The sequence below is a fragment of the Mirounga leonina genome, unplaced genomic scaffold (assembly GCF_011800145.1).
Source record: "Mirounga leonina isolate KUSES-001 unplaced genomic scaffold, KU_Mleo_1.0 Mir_224, whole genome shotgun sequence".
Lineage (NCBI taxonomy): Eukaryota > Metazoa > Chordata > Mammalia > Carnivora > Phocidae > Mirounga > Mirounga leonina.
The window spans coordinates 546,151-570,371 of record NW_023270615.1 but is presented as its reverse complement, the minus strand read 5'-3'; the positions used below and the strand labels follow the sequence as shown (position 1 = coordinate 570,371).

Here is a 24,221-nt window from a genome sequence, read left to right as displayed (position 1 = left end):
GGGGGGGGGGGGGGGGGGGGGGGGGGGGGGGGGGGGGGGTTGGGTCACTTAGGAAGAAAGGAAAGGGGATGATTCCAAGTGGAAGCCATATAGATGGGAAAGGGCTGTGTATATTCAGGCTCTGGTTAGCATTTCCAGCTTGGTTGGGATAGGGGAAAAATGGTTGAGAAGGCAGGTTTGGGATTCATTTATAGAATGCCTTGAATGCTAGTATAGTATGTGGGCTATTGAAGGAAGGCAAGAAGATTAATCATATGGTAGGGCAAGGACATGTCTGTTTTGCTAATTGCCTTATTCTCAGCAGCTAGCATGGGCCCTGATAGCAGATACTCAGTGAAAGCTGGCTGAAATGATTTGAGTGGAGAGGGACAGGACTGGAGAGGGACAGGGTTGAGGAGGGATGTGGGACCTGCAAGGAGGAACTCAAGTGACCCAGAGTTCATTGGATGAGGGGTGTGTAAATGCATAGGAGAGAGTTCCTAAGACGATGACCCCTGCAGCCTGGCAGAATCCTGGTACCACTGATAGAAAAGGAAACCTTGGAAGGGGGAACTTGCTCTTGATTATATGCTGGGCATGAGGTGCCTGGGGAGGAGGGAGTGATAGAAGAAGGGGAGAAAAGAAAAGTGCATTTGTTGCTTCTCTTTCCTTCATGCCTTCATATCCGCATCTTCCTTTATCTCCTGCCAAATCTATACTTCTGCCAAGAACCTCAAGGATTCTTTTACATAAGACCTGTATTTGTGCTTTTATTCTATACCCAGGCCAGGATGGACTTGGCAGGCAGCTCTTTGCGGACAGTGGATTTAGGAACTTAACGCATTAAAGGTGTGTGGCCTTTGTGTTAGCATATGGGAGAGAGTGTTTCTCTTCATCATGTTTGCTTGATTGCTGCCATTACCTTTATATAGATGTAATAGTGGGAGTTTGCAAATTATCTGATTTTTGACTTTTTCTTTAAAAAATTTTTTTTTAACATTAAAAATAGGTACAGAATCCTCTAAATTATTCATCAGCTATGGAAACTTTGCTCCAGTCATTCTTTTTTTTCTTTTTAATTTTTATATCATTTGGCCAATGACTTTGGGTAGGTCGGTAATTCCATCTCCTTTTTGTGTTGAGAAATTTTGTATAAACTATGAGTCTCAGTCTGTAATTGTTTTGAGAAACTACTATATTCAAAAGAAATAATTATCCCCATTGTTCATTATGTGTGAGCTAAATACTGAAATTACAATGGATGCTTCAGTCAGTGCAAATTATGTATGTGGTTAATTTTCTTCTTTTTTTTCCCTAATGTGGCATATTCTATATTTTAAACTTTCCCCCCTTTAGACACTTGTCTTAAACTGCTGTAGTGGAATGAGAAAAGCAAAGATAGTAAGGAAAGTTAAGTAAACATGAAATTAAAAAGGCCATAGAGTACATTTTGGTAAACCAAAATATTGCTTGGTGGCATAAAACCACAGATCCATTCCAAAAAAAAAAAAAAAAAAAAAACACACGCGGAAATGTGGTTTTGTTGTCTGTCGTGCAGTTTGTTTTCAACTGTCAGAAACATACGTTGCTTTCTGGGGTATTTTTTTTTTCAAGCCTGACCACAGCTTTTCATTTCCTTCACTCCACCCACACCTCCCACCGCACCTCCACGTATCTAGTGCTAATTTATGGGTTATTTAAATGTAATGACATAATCATCAACCAGCAGAAAGGTCTCAGCAGTTGTGGCAAAAGTTTCTTGTCTCAGATGCGCTCAGTGCCAGTTCTGTGCTTTTGGAAACGTCTATAATCAGAACACAGTGATTGTCCTTGTTTTTGGACTTTCAATTTAAGTTAAACTGTGATCTTTAAAAGGTGGTTTTGAAGTGCTTTGCTTTTTTGCTAAAAAGGTAATATATTCACATTAAAGAACTTTTAGAAAGAAGAAGAATCACTCACCCACGATCCTTTTACTCTGAGCTAACTGCTACCTAGGCAGAGGCCCAAGGCTGAGGCCTCACTGTCTCCACCAGTTGTGCTGTTGGCTGATGGAAAATTATGTCTGCCTACCCCTCATCAAAATTACTGGTCAAGGTTCAAAGGGTAATACATAAAATAGACACGTGTATGTTTTATTCCTTTTAAAAGTACAAAAGTACAGAAAGTATATGTATAGTAAAATGAAACCTTAGATCTTTAAAATTAATTTTGATTTATTGGTAACTTTATGGTTTCTTTATCTTTTTTGTGGGCAGCACAATCCTACATATTTTTTTTAGGATCTGCTCTTAATTTAGCCAGTAACTCCCTGTGATCTTGGTAAATTATTTAACTTCCCTGAGTCTCAGTTCTCATGCGAATATAAAAACGAGGGGATAGGACCTGATCAGTATGTTTTATAAAATGCTGGTTCGCAGGCCCCCGAACCTGGGACTTGGGCATCAACATTTTCCTAAATGCTCCAGGGTGATTCTCATGTGCAGCAGGGTTGAGAACCAGTGACTTAAAGCAGTGCTTCTCAAACTTTAGTGTGCACACAAATCACTGGAGATCCTGTTAAAATGAGATTCTATTTCAGCAGGGTTGGAGTGGTGCCTGCTATCTAATGCCCAGGTGATGCTGAGGCTGCTGGTCTACTGGCCACATGTTGAGTAGCAAGGAGCCATAAAATCTCTAAAATTTCTTCCATTTCTTAGTCATTACTTATTTCCATGAGGCAGTTTATATAGTACATGGGGGAGTCCGTGTGCTGCTTGAATGACACCCCTGATTTAAGATGTCAGGATTGATAGGTAGTGTGGTATCCTCATAACCTTTCATTGTTTAGATTCCAGACGTGCATCCCTGGAACGGTTCAGCAGCATGAAGTAGTTTTAATAGTACCTTGCTTCAGGCAGCCTGACTGCATGCCAGCTGGTGGCTGGTGGGCTTGGCACATTGTTACAGAGAAGGGGGGCACTTTCCAGTCTTCCCTCCTCTGCTCACTGAGACCCCACTGTAACAGGTGCTTACACTTTCAAATTCTGTCTCCTTTCCTCTCATCCTCCAGTGGCTACCCTGCTCATATTGACCTCTAATTTCTGAGCAGTATTTTAGGGAAATGGGGGAAAAAAAATCATGAAGTAGTACATTTTGTCTTAACTTGATTTCTCATGTAAGCACATTCTCTGCAGAAAATTTATTAAACCTAATTTTAAGCAAGCAAAACTCCCCAATTTTAAGGTGTATTTTGTTGTGGAAGAAGCACAAACATCCTTGAGTGGTAACATTGGCCATGCTCTTCTTTAACCTTGTCATTTAGAAATAAGGAAGTACTGTTCATAATTGTAGTCCTTTCCTCTAGTTTGCTGTAGCATGGCATCAGACCAGCAGGCAGCAGGATCTAGCGGGACAGCCCCGCTGAGGTCTGGGGTGTCTGCAGAACGGATTTTTAGGCCATCAGCTGCCCTTAAGCAGTTAAGTATAACTGTGGCCACTTAGCTTCTCCATGTAAACCAGGCAGGGATCAGAGAATGCTCCATTTATTAGGGCTGTGTTAGAGAATTTTGTTGCCTTGAAGGAATATACTTATCACCTTTTCTAAAGTCCCAGGCAATAAGAAATTACAGTTTGCAGTGTGGGAGTGTTGCTTTAGAGTAGTGTTACTCAGTGTAGTCTGCAAACTGGAGCAGGTCTGCGCGAACAGTTTGCTATAGGTGGGCGTTAACAATAAGGAGCTTCTACCAGACTGTAAATCAACACACCGCTTTCTTCATTGCAAGTGTCTTCATTGTTAAAAAACAAAAGCAAAGAACAAAAAAACCCCACCTAGCTGAACTGAACAGTAGTTGATTTAATTTTGGCATAAGACTTTTTGTCTTTTTGCTGATGGATACAATTTGAGGATTGCCTGCTCTTCAGTAGCACTGCTTTAGAATATGTAATCAGAGGGTTTATCAGGGTTGTTGTATTAGTTAGGAATAGACAAATAGAAGTTCATAAAGTAAAGGAAGGTGTAACTTGGAAAGATAAAAAAGTAAACTTAGAGGCAGGTTAGGTTAAAGGTAAAATCAAGTTCAAGGTGGTAGGGACATGTGCAAAATAGTAAGTTATTGCAAGTGGGAAGCTGTTCAGAGTCACTGCAGTTTGTGCGTTGGTTAATGCAAAACTCGTTTAAATTCTTCTTGAGTACTTCTGAATTCTTAATAACTTGTCTTAGAATTTTTGTTTTTCCTTTTCATCATCTACCTCTAATGGACATAACACATTTCTATAAATCTTATATAACTGTTTTCTGTAGTCTTAAATTACAAGAAGTTTTGAAATTAAGCCTGGCTTCCCCTCTACCTCTCCTCCTCTCCCCTCAGCCTGCTATTTACTCTTTACTACTATATATAAAATTTACTGCATCCAGGGCAAGTATCTGTTTACCAAGAAAAGAGGAAGAGCGATCCTTTGCCAGTAGCAAAACATAAATACTAGAATGTCTTTTCTGGGTCATAGTGCAAGAAAGTGGAGAAACAGCCGATTTTCTGGGGCTGGGCTTGTGACCTCACTCCTCTTCCCAATCAATCTGGAAGCACTGTCCTCTGTTATCACTGTGCCAGTGAGTCTGCCCCACCCCCTCATTCCCTTTAGATCCGCAGCCCTTCCCTGGTGTAGTATAAATTGTGAGGAATGCCTTCTTAATTGAGGGACAGGAAGAGCCTAAGCTTGAATCGATACCTAACAATACAGCTACTCAATTTGTAGCACTATCTAATCTCAGTTCTGTCTTAGAACAGAACTACTTACCTTAAGGGATTTTATTCATAAGTGTATCCTCATAAATATTTCTGCCAAGCAGATATGGGGCAGCTAGTATTCTTCCCATTTCATGGGTGTAGAAATGGGAGTCCCAAATCACTTAGGAGTTTGCTGAAAGTCATGGTTTAGCTGGACTAGTAATTAGAGTCATCCTGGGATTTGGCACTCCACAGTTGTATCATTCATGCTTTCCAGAATGTTTCATCATCTGAGTTCAGCTTTTTCCCTTTGCCTTACATAACTGCCCCCCACAACACACCTTGAAACTAACCTTGTGACTTCCCAGTCCTAATGACTGGTAACACCATACCCAGGCTTTACATGTTGGGATCATGGATTCCTTCTAATTTTCCAGATCTTAGGGAGATCACGATGTGCTGCTAGTTTTCCCTGTGCAGCGTGTCTCCTGTGCTTGCCCCCTCTGTCACCAAGCCTTATGTGGGCTTAGGGGAACACAGGGAACACTTTGGTATCTGTCCATATTGGGTCATTCTTTAGGGGTCCTTCTCCACTCCTGGAAATCCAGCCAGAATTCCCATCATGGCTCTCTTCCTCTTCTCTGCTCATTTTACCCTTTACCTTGGTGACCTTGTGCACTCTGCTTAATAGATGGATCCCAGATTTTTTCTACAGCCTGCGTCTCTCCTCTGAGAGTCTCGTATGGAACCAAGTCCTCATTTCCATTCAGTGTCTCAAAAGTACTTAAACTCTCAGTGTCCCCAGATGACATCATCCCCCACCAGCCTGCTTGTTTGTGGTCCAGTGATCTCTATTTCAGGAAATGCCAGAACCATCCACCCAGTTTCCCAAGCCAGAAACCTGGGGGCAGGTGATGATTGCCTTTCCTTCTTGCTCATTCGCCACACCCAGTCAGTCATCTGGTCTCTCAGAATCTACTCCCAGTTACTCCCGCATCTGTTTACTTCTCTCCAGCTATCTGAGCATGGTGAATTACTTACCCAGGTTCTTCTTTGGCTTTATCTGTATAATGAGGACAGAGTAATTCTCTTAGAATTGTTCTGCACTGAAGTGAAATATCTGGTGCAGGGGAAACTACGTGAACGTTAGGGTAATGACGATGCTCATGACCCTGATTGGCACATTTAGCTGCCTTATATATTTAAGATTACTTTCAGGATGGTCCATCCTGGGGGAAGATAATACCAGTACCCTGGGCTGTTGTGGATCTGCTTGTCAGCCACATCTGGTGCTGCTACTGCCCCCTTCCTTTCACTTGTCCTATTTGTTGAATATGAATGTCCCGCATTGGTGCAGCAGGCTGATCCTTTTTGGAATGTTCTTGCCCTTTTCCTTGCCCCTCTCTCCTTTGTCTCTAAGACTCACTTCACCCTCAGTTACTCAGGGAACCAGAGTCCTCTGTTAAGCATTTTTAAATACTGTGCATTTTATATTTTTTCAGTGTCTGTTTCATCTGCTAGATTATGGGCTCTATAAATCCTGTCTTGTTCAGCTGCTCTGTTTCTCAGACTATGACACAGTGCCTAGCAGGAGAGTAGACCATTATTGGAAACTGTGGAATTAATATGGCTCACATGTAGCTCTCTCCGCAAAGCCTCTGTGAAGACTTCAGCCAGAAGGGGTTTTGTCCACCCCCACCCTCATTTCTAGGGCTCTTGTGTGTACCACCTAGGAGCCACATGTTGTCTGTTACTGTGTTTATTTGCATTTGGTCTTTGTACTAGATTATAAACACTTCAGAGTCCAGATCAAGTCGGCATTCACTGCCGTTCCCACCATAGCTGCTAGCTTAGAGTAGGAGTGAATCTGAAAACGTCTTGTTGAATTTCCCGTTTGTGGTGCTATGGGATTTCATATTGTTCCTATTCTGAAGTTATCTTTCATCCTCCATCTTTCCTTTTGTGGTATGTTTTGTGGTTATAAATCTCTTCCACCGCCATTCAAATATAATCAGTGACAAGAAGGGGGTGGAGGGCTGAAATGCACTGGAGTGTCTTGACCTGTCTGGTATTTATCATAGCTTTCCCAGGAATTGTCCTTGATAGGTCCTTGCTGCCTTGCAAATAAAGTTCAGGCTCTTTAGTGTGGCATTCAGGACCTTCCACAGGCTGACCCTGTGAGCCCTTTTTGTCCTTATTTTCCACTCCCTTTTTTATTGCACACGTCCTGTGCTCTAGCTTAATGGTTTTCAGTTCTGCCATTAGAATCACCTGGGGAGCTTTAAAATAATGCACTGAAGCATGGGTTCTGCCCTCCAAGAGTGTGAGTTCATTGGTCTGTGGTGAGGCCTGGGCGTTGGTGTTTGTGAAAGATCCACCGGCGATGCTGGTGTAAAGCCAGGCCTGGAAACCATTGACCAGCTCAGAGTTGCCCACAAAGTGTGATCTGCTCTAAGAGCTTTGAGAAGAAAGGGTTCTGCAGTCAAGTTTGATTGGTACCGCTTTTCCTGCGCTCCTTTCCAAATATTTGTAACTAGCGCTATCGAATGGGAGGTCTGAGCTGTGCAACGGCAAAGGACCCTATTTAACTCTATTTAAGCCCGGTGAGGTCATCTGGGCAGGGAGTATGATACCTGTTAACAACATCTGCAAGACGCTGTGTAGAAGCTGCTCTGGGCCATGCTGCTTCCAGCCGTATCTCAGCTTTTAAGTCAGTTCTTTATGTGCCCTTTATTCATCTCATCCAAATCAGACCCATGCCCTGCCCCAGGCTTCTTCTCAGAACCCCATTGTACCTTCTTCAGCACTTCCCGGATCTGAAATTCCTCTGCGTCTACCTGTCTGCTTCTGGCTCCCTCCCCCACAAGGTGCACTCCACGACAGCCAGGACTTCTTTGTCTTGTTCGCCCCTGTCTCAGCATCTAAAGTAGGCCTGGCAAATAGGTGCTTAATAAATATTTGTTGAATGGACGGAAAGGCAGCCATACATTTGTGGTTTTGGCTTTTTCTAAGGTACACGTTTAAATATTTAAACTGCCTGCACAGTATAATTAAAAGCAGCTTGAAATACATTTGAACAGTAGCTAGAAATACAGGAACAAAAGGGATGGTAGTAGTTTCTTATACCTTTAATTTTCTCAACCTATCTCGTAAAGTACTAAAAAAAACAAGAAAAAGTAGATATGAACCTGACTGTAGAGATAATGCTATTTTTCTGATTATAGAGAGGCCTCAGTCTGTGGTGTGGGACTTCTTTTTTCTTTTTAAATTTTTTAACCAGCCTGTCACAGGTGGCTTCTCTCGGCCTGTGGGAGTCACACCTATGTGAGTCATTCAGAGTTTGGGTGAGGAATCATTGAGTGATGGTGGACTTTTGTGTGAGATACACTGCACCAAGGACAAAAGCACACAAAACCCGTCAGGAATTAGTACATTCTATGGAAAAACATCCCCCTATAGTGAGGGTATTCAAATAGGCTTGTCAGGGATGGTAGAGAGGGGATTTGCATATTTGAATCTATGCATGGGTCCCAGCAATTTCTGGCCTTTGTTTGGCAGGGAATCCGAAGGCGTGTTCTCTGTAGGAGTCCTCTTGCTGCCGCTGTGTCTATGGCTCCCGAAGCCTGGCTCTGACCACGTTCTGAGTGGGGTTGGCATGTGTGAACTGCCCTGCATGTGTGATAGTTCGAGTGTGACCCGCTATGCCTCGAATTACCAGGAACTGCTCTTTTTACTTCCTGTGCTAGCATGGACGCCAGCCAGTGCATGGCTCGGGCCCGGCCCTTCCTTGGGCTGTTAGAGTTCTCTCCCGGCTTTACTCTGGAGATACCCTTGTGGAGATTTATCTTAACTCAGCATATGAGGTGTTCCCCCATTGTGCTCTCTAACAAGTACCCCAGTTCTTGTGGGTGAGGTGCTCAGCAGTCTGGTGTGAGTAATCTCAGGAAGGAGGTTGAGTGGCATCTCCTTTTATCTATCATATTTCTTAAAATACCTTTTGAAACACATGTCCTGCCAGGGTTTCAGAATGGAAGTTGTAGTCATTTACTTAGCAGTCAGGAATTGTCTGGAGTGAATTTGCATTTCCTGTTGTTGCCCACTGTGATTACTTATTATTCTTTCGGAGCAGCATGGCCTCCTAAATGCCAGAAAAGATGTGCGTTGGGAAGGTAAACAAACCAAACCAGGGTACAAGCCGGTCTTCCAGGTGGATATTCCTTTACGAGTGAAGTGCTCTAACTATTCCCAAACAATTTTAGGGTGCTTGTGAAAGTTTTTAGGAGATTCCTACCACCTAAGTCAACTGCGGTTGCTTCTGTTCATTCAACAAATATTTTTGGGTGTCTTCTACTTACCACACAGGGGGGCGGTAGACCGAGATCTCTGCCTTCACTGAGCCTGCATTCTGTAGAACCTTGCTACTCAGGGTGCTGTCTGTAGACCCGCGGTGTCCGTGTCACTTTGGAATTTGTTAGAAGCGTAGACTGTCGGGCCCCACTTCAGGCAGAGATTTTAACAAGATTCCTGGGTGATTATTAGTACACACATTAAAGTTTGAGAAGCACTACTCTCTGTTCATGTAAACAAAAACATGTGAGATGCTTTCAGACGATCACAAATGCCGTGGAGAAAGGACTGTACTGGGCCCGAGAATGACTGGGAGGAGTCGGAGGATGGGGAGTGGAGATGGGTGAGGTGTCCATGGGCTGAGACTGAAGAGGTGAGTAGGCAGCGAGCCTTGGGGAGATCAGGCACAAGGACCTCTCCCTCATCCTTGCATGCTTTATACACCCCCGTTTTTTGGATGATTTTCCCCTTTTCTGCTCTAGGCCAGGTGGGGGCCCACAGATTCACTTGCCTGCTCTGCCTGGACCCTGGGAGTGTTTGGCAGAGCAGCGTGAGTTCAAGCAGAGGGGCACAACTTTGGTTTTGATAGGAGCTGGCTATTTATCTAAGTGAGAAAACAGTCTAAGGGGCTGGAAGGGTATCTTGACAGTTACGACTTCAAAGACTTGAAATTTTATGTGATTGTGAGGGGGAAGGGGAAACCAATAGAGGTCTTGCTAGAATTGAAAGGACGAGAGAAAAGGAAATGCTGGGGAATGTGGATATAGATGTAGGTTTTCCGGAAAATGGAGAGAGGAAGAAAACAGACAAGGAGGTCTTAAGCCTACCGTAAGAGGATAGACTGAAAAACAGAGCATGGCTCTCAGTGTAGAGAAGGTGGTTTATTGCTTTTCTTGGAGGTGTAGGTATCCTTGATGAGAGCTTGTAAGGACCATTAGTGTTTTTATTTGTCTGGTTTTATTCCAATATCCAAAGTTCCTCTGTCTTTAGGTGTTTCTCACATATAGTTTAATCACATAGATCATGTTGGGAAAAATTAAGGTAGATGATCTTCACCTGCTGTGGGTACCAGGAATACTTTTGCTCTCTCTACTCTTGCTAAGTATGATAATGCTTAACTGTAAATCAGCATCCAAGGCACCTCTAGTACACTTATGTCAGTAGGAAAGAGTAAGGTGAAAACAACTTGAGAGATTGACTGATGGATTCAGAGACCAGGAGAGAGAAAAGAGAAATCAGACAATAGCTAGCAGACCTTGCTGTGACATCCTGGGCCTGAGGAAATGAACATTTGCATGGGTGTCTTAGGACTCAGAGTAATCAGGTTCTCTAACCAGCTCCACCTTGTTCCTCGAAGGCTGAAGTCAAGCTCACCAGAGAAAGTCATTTTCTTTCCCTACTCCTGACATCCCACTTTTCCCTCCCATCTTTTTTCCCCATTTTCCCTGCCACTCCCCTCTGGTGGAGCTGAGTATAATCATGATAACATTAGTTACAGTGTTTTTCAGGCTTGAGAACCGAAATGATTTGACCTTGTAGGAGTAATTGGATGTCTGGCACAATGATCGTCATTCTTAACCTTGATAATGTATCACTCTCAAACATTTGGAGCTGTATTTAAACACAATAACCAGAGCCCAGAAGGTGTAGTACGGATAATAGGCATCTATCTGGGATTTCCCTTTTCCCTTAAAGACCTTATAGAAAGCTCAAGAGGTGAGAGGAAAGGGCACTTTTTTCTACTCGTGGCAAAAATGCTTCAGTAAAATGCAGCTTTACCTTGGGGACGGATGGGAATAGTTTCATGAAATGTAGGTATACCGTGATCCTCTTCAGGAAGGGCATTGCCCTGCGTACTCTTGCGCTAGCATCGCAAACAGTAGCACCCGTCTCTCTTGTTGGGACAAACAGTGTACTTCAGTGTATGCAGTGAACTGAACTACATACTGGGTACTTGATAGCATACTTTGCACTCTGTAAATTAGCGTAGATACGAGTTCAAAACACAGCAGATTGACATTGCTTTGAGGTATTACTGTCAGGAGAATCATTCCTTTAGTTCAACTCCCTGGAGGAGGCGGGGGTTGGGTGGTGACTAAAAATTGGTTGAATATTGGCACTTTCATATCGTTCAAGGTAAGACTAATTGAATACTCCTAGATAGTACCTCTTTCTTATTAAAGGACGTGGGATGATGAGAGCTTTTAAAAGTCTTAATACTTACAAAAAGAAAAGTCTTAGTAGTTTGAATCAGTCCTTTATGGAAACTGATAAATGTCTTATCAAATTGATTCTCACAATGTTATCACTTCATTTATTGCTTTATTAAGCAGCATAAAATATTTTGTACAAATAAGTACCTGAACTAAAATAAAACACAGGCATCTGGTTTACCAGCTTGCCAGCAGTGCTGACACTAGGACAGTACCTTTGGTCTAAATCTCTATGCCTTAATTCCAGTTTGGCTTTTTTTTTTTTAATACAAAAATTAGTTTTATCCATTGTATATGCTTATCGCTTTTGTAAAGTTGAACTTTGGTAACAAGATAAAAACTTGAGTTGTCAGGTTTTTTTGTTTTTTTGTTTTTAAAGAGTTTATTTATGTATTTGACAGAGAGAGACACAGCGAGAGAGGGAACACAGCAGGGGGAGTGGGAGAGGGAGAAGCAGGCTTCCCGCCGAGCAGGGAGCCCGATGCGGGGCTCGATCCCAGGACCCTGGGACCATGCATGACCTGAGCTGAAGGCAGACGCCTAACGACTGAGCCACCCAGGCGCCCTTGAGTTGTCAGTTTTGAGAAATAGTACTACTTGAGTATTTTTCCTTAGGTTTAGCCTGGATTTTTAGTAAGTCGGAAAGAATTTCTCATTAGTCCTCTGACTTTTTAATCTAGGGGCAAGCAGGATCAGTTCCAGAATTTAGGCCATTTCTGAGAAAATTTGGAACAGATCAATGAACACATGAAGATAATTTATTTTCTGATTGAAATAAAAAATTACAGTCTTTGGTTGTGTAGAGGTAAAAGAAGGGTGAAGGAGAGGGTTGCAGGATTTATTTGTACTTACTCCAAAAAGGATTTCAGATAGACTAAGAAGAAATTTCTCTTCACTTTTTTGAAGTGTTTTATATAATTGGTGAATGTATGTTCTTGATAAACGCTTAATAAGGTAGAGTCTCTCTTAAAAACGTTTTTGGCAAAGAAACTGCTGTAGAAAGCAAATTAATTGTGAGATGTTATTCAAGAATTTTTTTCTGAAACTATAATTGTTTGTGTTTGTTGTTTTCTGGTTGGCTGCTAAAATGGTTTCCTAATAGTGTTTTGCTTTTCTCTTTTATTTCAATAATACTGAGCAGTAGTGTTGCTCCTATTTTGATGAGAGACTAAAACTCCCAAGAAATATTTTTTAAACCAATAATTGCTTTTGATACATTTCTTTGATTACTAAAATAAAGTTATCTGTATTTTCTCTCAAGTTTATTATGTCATAAAAATAAAATTTGTTTAATTTTTTAAGGAAATCACATAGGCGGAAATAATCTAAATAAAAATTAGATTTTTATTATATTACAACTATTTGAGGGGATGTAATTCAATTCAAGGGTAGGCTTAACCAGTTTTCTGTCTTACTTAAATGACTAATGTAATTTGTTATAAGTGATAAAGAAAATACGTATTTGATATTGTATTCTTCAGCATTTGTTACTTTTTTAATCTAATGATTGAATTGTGGCATTCTTTTCAGTGCATGATGTTGCTTTCCCATGATGCAAGGTAGTTAAAGCATTTTCCAACAGTTCTTGAGTTGGAGTATGAAGAAAAAAAGCGATGAAACCTTCTTCCTTATGTTTTTCTGTTCCATTACCAACTGGTCATGCCACTAGGCCACTGGCCATCTCCATTTTGGAGGTGTTAGCCTGTCAGCATTCATGTGCCACATGTTGAGTGCACAGCCGAGGTGTTTTCATAGAATGCCTTTTTCTAAAATATTTTGCCCAGTTTGGGGGAGTGGGGTGTGTGTGTGTGTGTATGTGTGTGTGTAGGGATGGTCATTTATTGGTTCTTTTTACCGGAGGGTGGCATAAAGGTGGGAAATTACAGGAGGAGGAAATAGGATGGAAATAGAATGGTAGTGAAATGAGGGTAGGAAAATATGTGTGAAACTTATTTTTAAATGACTGTCTTGGTGGGTAGAGGAAGACATAATCGAAATATCAAAAATTGTTAATGCTTTCGACAGACTGTGGCGGTAAAAACAAATTATTTTGTTATGTTTTGGCATGAGCAGTTGTCCTTTTACTGGGGCCGTTCATGCTGTTTTGGAATACCGCGGGCATCGAAAGACAATAGTCTAGCAGTGTCTGTAAAGCCTCGAATACCACAATAACATGCAGTGCCCTAACAGCAGTAGTTCAGAATCTTGGCCTGTTTAAATGGGCTATCTGTGAACGTACTTGCTCAGGGATGCATGAGCCACATCACCTATCAATTTGATTGGAAGCTACAGCGCTGACATAGGCTGATGGATAGCAGATTAGAGCCCTGATTAACCATGTGATTCGAAGACTGTGAATATATTGTCTAAGCAAGATTCATCAGATGCAATCAGAATTTCAAGTGGTCAGATGAAATTCAAATGTGTATTGTGGCGTTTCCTCCCCTAGTGCTTTTCCTCCTAGGTTGCCTTTTTTCCCCCCCTCTCTTTCCCCAAAGCTGAAAAATACTTCTTTGATGAATCTGCTCCTTACCCTAAAGCTGTCTGTCTGTTATTCATCAGAAAGCAGGTCGCAGTTCAGTGAGCAGAAGAAAAGATTTTAATAGAAGCTGTGCCAAGGGCTGTAATGCATCATTTTAGGCCCCTAATTACATTACAATGACAAATATCAATGGTGACAACAGCAATAACCTACATCCTTTAATGGCTGTGCTGGAAAAGGAGTTTGGGCCCCACGCCATTAGATTAGACTCAGTTTCAAAACATAGGCCATTAGAAGTGTGTGTCCACAGTATTATTGGCTGATCACTGAAGCCCAGTGGAAAGGCCCGTAAATAAATGATGCCTCCCTAACGCTGGGTCCTGTGGGACAAAAGAGGCAAAATTAGTTGACCATGGAAGCAGAAGTGTTTCCGAGGCAACTTGAGCTTTCAAAGTGAGGAATGACCTGCTTAATTTTATGAAATCACACACACATCCCACCCCCCTGCCGCCAATTAGCCTGACCATGAAAAATCCATTGGCATGACAACTTAAAGAAATTAAGAAGTCTTTCAAGCAAAAGGAGACCTATAAAGAAAAAGTTTGCAGGATCCTCCCCTTTTTTTCTGTTATGTGTGTTAACATACATGAATAAAATAAATCTACTTTTCTACTTTTCTACACTTACTTTTAAGAAAAATGAAGATTTTTTTTTTTTTTTCTCCAGTTGCTCAGACTTAAAATAGCCTAGGCCCAAAATTGAAGAAGGCCAAATAAATGCCTCCCAGCGTTAGGGAGGCATCATTTATTTTGCCTGATGAGCAAGTTTCCTTAGAGTAGTTTTTATTGCCTAGATTATGTAGGCAAACTAAAGAACTCCGTTTTCTAATGTGCCCACACATTTTTAAACCCTCCTAGCAAGGGACTATTTTATTTATGTAAACAACATAATGAGGAAAATATGCTTGGCAGATGGTTCTAAGCATTAGAATCATCAGTTTGGTCTGCCCCAAAGTGTCTCATTATCTTTTATTCTCTCCCCCTCCATCTCTCCCTACAAAAAGCTCAACAGCCAAATGCCTTTGAGATGCAGTGCTCTCTGGTGAATGCTACTCGATTCTCTCAGCTCACACTGGAATCTCACCCAGAACCACTGTGCTATGTCTGTCCAGGTGGAGAGTGGTTTGGTGATTCCCACTGCAGCTTTTCATGGTGCTTTAAGCATTCTTAAAGGATAGCTAAATGCTCCATGGGGCCAGTGCGGTAAATTAAATCAGGTCAGCACAGTTGGGTCCTTCTTCACTGCTGCGTTACTGGTGCTGGGTTTTTGTCCATGCGGTTGGGAATGCAGGCTGGGAGGGAAAGCTTAGGTTTGAAACTTCCTTCATGGTGAATTTGTGTTTTCTCTTGGCTGGCAAAGTTTTTAAGGTGCTGGCATTTAAAAGATTGCATAGCCGCAAAGTCAAAAGGGTTGCTGATGAAAGAAGGAAAGCTAGATTGCACAAGGAGAGTGTTGCTGTCATTCTGGTAATGACTTAGCAAGAAAAAGAGCATTTTTGTCCTCTTATAAAATGAGAAACTGACCCTGGATGGAATTTATTTTAAGAATGTCTCAGGAATAGTAATTGCTTTTACATTTTCTGCCTCTCGACACTTCTCGCCTGTCCTTCACCCCACCCACCATTTAAAATATAAGATATTTTGCATTTATGTGTATCGGAAAACCATGTGTTTACATGTCCCATCCTGAAGTATATAAGGAGCCATCTGATAATACAAACTAAGATGAACATCAGTGAAGCTCTGGGTAGATTTTTAAAGAGAAGTTGGTGGTGGCATTTCTTTCTTTCTTTCTTTTTTTCTGTCTTTAACTTACTGTAGCATCCTATTGATAGAAAATTTCTATACTTACAAAAATTGTTAGAGAATAAACTATTATCTGATGTTGCTAGGACTTGGCAGATCTCTAGTTCAAGAATAAGTAATGTTCCAAAGGTTAGTTTCCATATATATATATATATACAAATCCCTTTCTGTTAAGTATAGGGAAATTTTTACCATGGTCTACCTCTGCACAGTGAAAACCCTGGTGGGACCCATTTGGAAATTTTCATGATTGAAGAAAACATGCTGTTCCCTAGCAATTTGTAACTTAAGGATCTGAGTTAATCAACTTATTTGGGTTGGTTGGGTGCTCTTCTTTTGGAAGGTTGGGGACTTGAAGCAAAGGCCACAAATGTAGAAATCCAATGAGCTACTGGGAGAAACTGGGATGGTGGGAAGAATGTATTTTTACTGTCAAACTAAAAACTCAAGGTTTTATGAAAAACCGTATTAGAATGAACAAGGGTCCTGTTGAAAACTGATTTCCAGTCATGAAAATAAATTCCTTTTTATGTTGTCCTGGTACTTGAAGGTAGACTTTTTAAGATGAATGCTGGTTAATAAATTGTGCTATTAATGTGGCACTGTTGTCACTGCCTCCTTTTAATGGGCTTGCTGATGAGAGTTTTCCTCTTCCTTAGGAAATACGCCAGCCAGAATATAAAGTGTGTTTTAATATCATCCTGTTAATATTTCGGGAATTTGTAACCAGCTGACTGTTCTCTTTATTGCTTTCCTTCCCCCCCCCCCTTTTTTTTTAATGCAGGCAGAGATTGTCAAGAGGCTGAATGCGATCTGTGCACAAGTCATTCCCTTCCTGTCCCAAGAGGTAAGGCAGTTGGTTTGAGACACTGGGCTAGAAGGTGCCATTTTAGTGGTTTTGCAGAAAAGGGATTGTGGAACTGACTCTTCGGCCTTGTCAGTCTCTTAGTGTTTGTATGGCACATTTCTAAGATACAGTGTTCACATTCCAACTTCTACACCTTATTAACATTCAGTGGAGTATAACTGTGTTCATATAATGGGACATTTTCTAATGTGTGAAGCAAAATTCAATTGTTAAAATATTTTGCTGTCATTGGACGATGTAGTGTTGCTCAGAATTATGACTGTTTTTCATAATGGCATCTAATAAGGTGGATTGAAATATTGCCCAGAAGGGTTTGTTCTACACTTTTGTCGCTGGGCATTAAGAGTTGGCAGAAGACACATCCATAGAAAGTGCTTTACGTAGTAAACAAACTAATGTAACTTTTGGCTAGCTGCTTTAAAAAAGTTAACTTATTACCTGTTCAAGTCCTAACACTGTGCGTGCACTTGGAAAAAGATAGGCAGGATGAACTCTGTGGACTCGGTGCTCTGGGTACCACAGACTTCGCGCATCGTCCGGGCCCGTGCCTGTCGTGTGGCTCACCTGCTGCTTCTTGCTCACCAGCGGTGGAAGCACACGCTGTGCAGACGCACTCGTGTTGGAATGAGAAGGTGCATTTCTCGTGGATGGTGGCTTCCTTGTGGCTTCTACCCCTTTGTTTGCTCGCTTGCTTTTGGTAGTTACAAAGTTTAGGTGCAGTGCTCAAGAGATCATTTTTGCTTCTGGATTACTGAGTCCGTCATTTGCTCAGGTAAGGTCTTCTGTGAGAAGGCAAGAAGCTAACTAATGGAGTATCTGTGTGTCTCAGCCACCGAGCTGTGTGTTGTGGGCTAGAAGGCACCGGGGCACTCTCCTCCTACCCTTTACTTCTTTAGCTCTGTTGTGGCCTTGCTTTCCAGGGGAGCTGTCCATCTGCCTGCCCACCAGTGGGCATGTGCTGATGTAAGCCTGCAGCGGGTATTTGAGCATGGGTGTGTGTTATAGATAATGGGAGTTACTGTGTGAATTCTTATTTGGTTTGAACTGGGTTGGATCTCAGTAACCATGGGTACCTTTCATCAGATACATATCCCACGGAGGTGCTCATATTCACAAACCATGGACCTGAGTTAACATCCTGAATTCAAAGGTTCTTCTGGACCACAAACAACAATGGAGGAGTCTTTCTCGCCCTTTAGCTGTGACCACAAAACCACTACCCACTATACCCCCATTTGCCTATTTCTGCTCCGGATTTGCTGTGACTAGATTGGGTGGAGTGATGAGTTAAGAGGCCTGTTTGCATTTCTTCGGGAAGCTGGGCCACGCTTCGCCCAATCCAGACCAGTGTGTGTTTCTTCTTAGTTGAAGTAGTTCTGCTTTATGGAGATGGAGGATGGGAAGAATGTGTATATAACCCGCAGAGCTGTAACCATGCTGAGGTGTTCTACCCCAGGTGGAGGGAAGAGTTCGAACTGTCCCTGGGGTGGTATGAGACTTGAGGCCTTTGCAGGCGTAGACCCCCTATCTATAATCAGTGGTATAGCTTATCCCCGTGGCATTTTCCCAGGGTCTGTGGGGTTATATGCAGAAGTGGAAGGAGGTCTTGGGGGTGTTGGTGGAGCTGATTTGCAAATAGGTTGTTTGCCCTCATGAGTTGTGTTGTTTGTGTGAGCAGGCCCAGTAGGAGGAGAATGTGTAATGGTAGTGGTGCTGAGCAAGACCGGACTGGAATGAATTGGCTAAGAAAGGAGTTGCACCCCACAGAGGAAAGCCACGGGGAGACGCTTGGGACTCCTTTTCTCTGCTTGAGGCTGGGAAGACAGCATCGTGATCTCACCACTTACTGTTTATTTCCCAGATTCTTTTGACATTTCTTGGTTGAAATCCTTGATTTGTGTGTAATGAATGACCTGTGTCATGGTTTTCTAAATCCTGATTCTGTGTGTATCTTTTCTTCTGCTAACGTTGGATTGAATTGGCTCTTCTTTTTTCAGTTTCTTAAGGTGTGTGTCTCTTAATGTGTGGGCCACAGACATGTTTGTTCCTGTCCCACCCAGGCCTCTCTGATGTTTTGTGTCTGAACATTGCCCACCTCGTTTCATCTTCTGGGCATTCTGTGAGCATCAGACTCCTCTCTTCTGTCCTGAGGCCAGATGGACCGTAATCTGGAGGGAGGGGAGGAGGCAGGTTATTAGAGGAAGATGAATTCTATTTCCTGTCTCTTCAGAGGCATGGAAAATCACTCTTGCATGGCTGCGAGCGTCACTCGGTGCCAGGTCTGAAGGCTCTTAATCTGATCTTTTAACACCGGCTCTCTGTGTGACAGTCTCACTGCCAAAACGGCAGCTGCGGCATTAGAATTTATTTTAAAACGTTTTTATTTAAAAATGAAATGATTGTATTTAGAAAAAAGAAAAACATTCCCTGAAGACTAGTACATATAAGCTGCAGGACAGTGGTTGGAGGAATTTTTTTTTGGAATTTGACAGGAACGAGAGGTAAATTCACATACTTTTAGAAGCCCGTTGTTAATTTAGCCCCCATGCTCATTAATGTACCTGCTTAATACTGCTTGTGGTTAGTATACCACATTTTCTAAAATTTAAAAAATACACGTATAATACTGAATGGCAACTATTAAATAAATATAGTTTTAAGTGCCACACTTTTTTGGGAAATAAGTTGTGTAATTGTAGTTCAAAAGAACTTAAAGTATGTCTGTGTATTGCAGGAAATAATCACAGGAAAAATATTTTCCTGGTAGATTTCACAAAAACATTTTTTAGAATTATAGCCAATATATATTTTAATGATGTGCTTGTTGCACTCATATATGACTACTTCCGAAGTCCCAGGCATTAGACAAAGATAACTTTTGTCATTAAAGTGAGTATCACACATAGTTCTTCTTCTTCTTCTTCCTCTTTTTTTTTTTTTTTTTTTTTTTTAAGGGGGGAGTTGAGGCACGCAAATGGGAGGGGGAGGAGCAGAGGGAGAGAGAGAATCTTAAGCAGGCTCCACGCTCTGTGCAGTGCCTGACGCAGGACTCGATCTCGCGACCCTGAGATCATGACCTGAGCTGAAATCAATAGGGGGATGCTTAACTGACTGAGCCACCCCAGCATCCCTCACATACAGTTCTAAAAATTTTATAGGATCCCTAATAACAGAATTTAAAGAAGCCTCATGAGTGAGTCCTCACCTGTTTGAAGCTGTTTTTTTTTTTTCCTCCCACTTTGGGCTTTTAGGAATGGGTAAGACTGATCTATATTCTGTTGCCCTCAAGTTTCTCCTTTAAAAGGCAAATCTCAACGTAGTAAGTGGGAAGTTCTTCTCTTTCCTGCTTTGGGTCTCCTTTGCAGGAGAGGAGCTATAAATAATCAACTCCCCGTTGGCAGTTCCATAAGCAAGAGATGCCAGAATGATGACAGTTGGATCTGGGTCGAGTCCTGGCCTCTCTGTTACAAATTACATAGCTTACTGTAGCCAAGTAAAGCTGGGTGACCTTTTTAGCAAGTGGTTCGCTTCTGTAAGCCTCAGTCTCCTCATCTGTACATGAGGTTAGTTGCAGCATGCGATGCATACTTGGGATTACATGCGTGCCGTGTGGCGCATGGTGAGCCCCTCCTGATGTTGGGTCGTGGCAGTGCCTGCTGCGGCAGTCGGAGCAAAGCTCTGAGTTTCCTTTTTGAGAAGACCTGGAACCAGCCCTCCCTCCCCTTTTTACTCATTGCCTTTGAAAGAATGAATTGCTTATCTTCCTCTCCTATGTCCTTATAGAGGGCAAAAGCGTAAATTAAAACTCAAATCAGGGCTGTGAACTAGCTAAAAATCTCGGTGAGGCATATTTGGTAGCCCCAACGGTGATTCTCTTCTAGCTCCAAAAATTAATTTTCCAGTTTAGCAACCACCTGTCTCTCCCCAACCAGCAAGCAAATACCCAGACGGTGACAGCCCTTCAAGGTGTTCAATCTATAGAGCTGACCTCCGAAGGAGCAGCAGTTTGGGATGTGGTCTGTATTTTGCCCACGAAGCTATCTAGACAAACAAACTTCTCAGTCCAGTTGGGGACTGGATCTTTTCCAAATATCTGGTTGCTTAGCTGAAATTAGTTTTGTTTTTACACGAAGTGTATGAATGGACTCTCTTTTTTCATCAGGGATTTCAGGATATATCTTGTAGACCCTTAGACCTTACGGGGCCTCAGCAAAATTGAAGGATGCTACTAAGTACTGACTTGTCTCCTGTGCCCTCTACCCCGCCCCCAACCCCTGTTTCTTGTTTCTTGAGTTACTTAAGTGGAGGCAGAACTGCTTTATGGTTGCTGGGGGAGCCCTGTGGACTCATCCTCTCAGAGCCGAGGGGGCATGATGGCAGAACCCCCAGCTTTGAGGCCTGGGCTTACCAGTCAGCAGCTGTTTCTTCCTTGTATGTGAAAATACTGATTTCATAGGAAATTTAAGTCATTCTTTTGATCACATTTAATAATAGTCCTCTGGTCATTAGAAATTTTAGGGTGTAAAAGGGAAATTAAGAGTGAAATTTTTAAGCCTTTTATTTTTATTCTTGTATTTACCTAGGGAAAAGAGAGTATTCCAACTTGAATGTGGTGCACATTCAATTTTAACTCAAAACTTGGTTTTTATTAACCTGTTAGCCTATCTAATGAGTAGAACCAAATAGTATTTTCCTCTAGAATTCTGCAGATTGTTTGGGTGCTTTCCATTGCATTTAAATAGTAGAAAATAGTACGCAAGTACATAATGGTGGTAATACGTGTTTATGTAAATTCTCCAATTCCAATAGCAAGAACAGCTGTGATACCTGACTTTCTATTTTTGACATGCCATAAATTTGGTCCTTTTCATTTGATGGAAAACAAACCCCTTTTATGATATGAGGTATGAGTGTATCTCAGATGCTGTTTTTTTTGGTACCTGGGTTAATATGGTACTGAATTGCTCTGAACCACATTTTGCATGTATAGAATAATTGTAAAATGGAAGTTGAAAAATGTGATCAGTCACTTTCATATTGTGCCTCAGGGAGGAAATGAACAAAATACAGTGGTTACATGCCCTGGTGGCAGTGTTCTCGCCTCATAATGGCACCCGGTTACCTCGTCTTACTGCTTGTTAACTTTGTAAGGAACCAGTGGCTTGTGATAACATGGTTTGATGGAGGTGAGCTTGGCTGAAATCACCAGAGATCCCCTGATAAGTATGCGATGACACCCACAAGACCATCTTCAGATATCGTTCATTAAATGCCAGCAACCTTCACAGGACGCATCTGCGTTCCAGTCGGGGCCGTTCTGTCACTGCTGGTAAAATGTTACGACAGTGCCGTATATCCAAGGAATGTCCTGAAATGACTAATACACCTAGAATGGGGCTTTAATGGATTTTGTCTCGTTTTCGGATTCTCACATTGGACAGCCTTTCATTTAAAGTCTGTTTTTTTCCTCACAATACTGAATGAGGCATCAAGGATCATAATCCTGTCCCGTGTTCCTCAGTTTGGCCAATTGACTTGTTCTGTGTGACTGTGCATTTTAGTGACAGTTGCATTTTTGGTGAGATCCTTATAGTGGCATTATGGCCTGCTTACCCTCAGCAAGTAAATGATTCTCAGGAGGGAGAACTTCTCTGCAGGTTTCAGTGTAGGCCTCCTTTCAGAGGCAGTGTTTGCCAACCCTTACCTATATGTGTCGAAAAAATTAAGGTGCTTTTGAGAAAGCTACACATTTCTTTGACTTTCAGTTAGGTGATGATTGGATTATAACTGGAGCTAAGCTTTAAAATACTTTAAGTAGAGCTTATAATGTCTAATACGGTAGCCGTAGCCATGTGTGGCTATTTAGATTTAAATTAAAATTAATCAAAGTTAAGTAAGGTTACAAATTAAGTTTCCCAGTCACATTAGCCTCATTTCAGGTGCTCAGTATCCACATATATGTGGCTAGTGGCCACCAGATTATCAGCACAGATTTAGAACGTTTCCAACATCGTAGAAAGTTCTGTTGGAGAGCAGAGACTTGAGAGCTTATTGGACAGGTCAGGCAAGAATGCTCTGTCCTCAGGTGGGTGAGAGCAGAGAAGGTGAGGCTAAATGATAAGTAGGAAAAAGCCTTGCGCAGCACTTCCCAAGCCTTAGTCCCAAGTTTCACAGCTAAAATTTTTTAGAGAACCCTGCTTAGAGAAGACCTGCCATTTACCAGGTATTAGCCAAATTAAACCCGGTGGGGTTTTTTTGTTTTAAGTAATATCTGATTTCTTGTGGGACTGACATTTCTTGGGACACCATTAGGAAGGGCTGATTTGAATTTAAAACTTCTTTGGGGCCAGTACACTTGGTAGAGTTGCTGAAAAAGGCTGAGTAGGATTTTAGCCTGACTTACTGGGCATGGAGTGACACTTTCACTCAGATTTGACCTGCTTAGCCATCCCTGGAGTATTCGGTCTTGTCACCTAGAACACAACCGAGGAGTGGCCAGAGGATGAGTGGCCTAAAGCTAGTGGCCTGGGGATATTTAACCTGGAATAGAGAAAGTGAAAACAACCATTAGGCCATTTTCATGTACTTGAAGTGCACTCCAGTGGAGGAGACTGTAGAGGCAAAACTGGGTCCAGTGGGAAGAAGTTAGGAGAGTTAGATTTCGAATCAATACTAGATAGAGTCCATTATCCCCACATAGAAAACACTTGTGCATGAGCTGGTGAGTTCCCTTCCAGAGGTTCTGATCAAGCAGAGAGTGACAGACTACTTGGTATGGTGTGACAGAGGAAACTCTTCTGTTGGATATAGTAATGGCTTTTGGCGTGTGCTTGATAGTATACAATGCCACCCTTCCAGTCCGCTCAGCCAGGGCAGCATTTAGAAATCTGTAGGCTTTTGGAAAGGTGGAGAGTCTTTTGTTGGTCAGTTTGTTGTTACGGTGCTGGGGGCACCACTGCCATCTGGGTCTCAGGATTTCTAAGGCCTTTACTAGTTCTGAGTGAGTGGCTTTTTATGTGCATGTGGCTAATGAGTCCTGTGAGCAGAAGGGCGTTCGGTCCAAGTTCAAGCAAGTTTATCTTTTACCCTAGAGTATTGCGTTAGCCTCTCCCTCCTATCTTGATTCACCTCCCTGTCGTCCAGCTTCCTTACTATTCTTTACTATCCCAGCTCTATCTTACTAAAATGCAAAACTGATAACACTCAGCTGCTTTAACATTTTTAACAAAAAATGTCTTCTCCGGGGGCGCCTGGGTGGTGTAGTCGGTTAAGTACCTGACTCTTGGTTTCTGCTCAGGTCATGATCTCAGGGTTGTGAGATTGAACCCCACGTTAGGCTCTGCACTCAGCATGGAGTCCGCTTGAGATTCTCTCTCCCTCTGCTCCTCCCGCTCATTCTCTCTCTCAAATAAATAAATAAATATATCTGTCTTTTAAAAGAATGTCTTATCAGGATAAAGTCTAAGTTTTCCACACATCATGCAAGGCCTGCCAGTGTTTGGCCTCCTCCTGCCTTGACAGATTTCACTTCCGCTAGTACATGGTTCTAGAGAGCGTGCCTGGGCCGTACCCATGTGACTTCAGGCGCTTGCCTTTGTTGTTCTTTTTGTGAATATTTCTTCCATTTTAAAGTTTGCATGTGTGTTTTGCCATGCCTGAGAAGGCTTTCAGTCCCACCTTGCTTCGTCTCTCCCAACTTTTCCCCTTACCCTGTTCTTCTCCTGCAGCCATCCATGTTCGTTCTTTTCCTTGACAGCTCCTTTC

The 24,221-nt window shown here is 42.1% G+C and overlaps 1 protein-coding gene across 6 annotated transcripts in view; it reads left to right on the top strand.

Moving 5' to 3' along the window:
* The window catches only part of TLE4 (TLE family member 4, transcriptional corepressor), a 142,196-nt gene that overhangs the window by 19,447 nt on the left and 98,528 nt on the right, over nucleotides 1-24,221 (top strand). For all 6 annotated transcript variants that reach the window (XM_035029001.1, XM_035028997.1, XM_035028998.1 and 3 more), the window contains exon 5: nucleotides 16,374-16,436. In XM_035029001.1, the coding sequence (XP_034884892.1) occupies nucleotides 16,374-16,436 (63 nt within the window). The remainder of the gene's footprint in view (nucleotides 1-16,373; nucleotides 16,437-24,221) is intronic.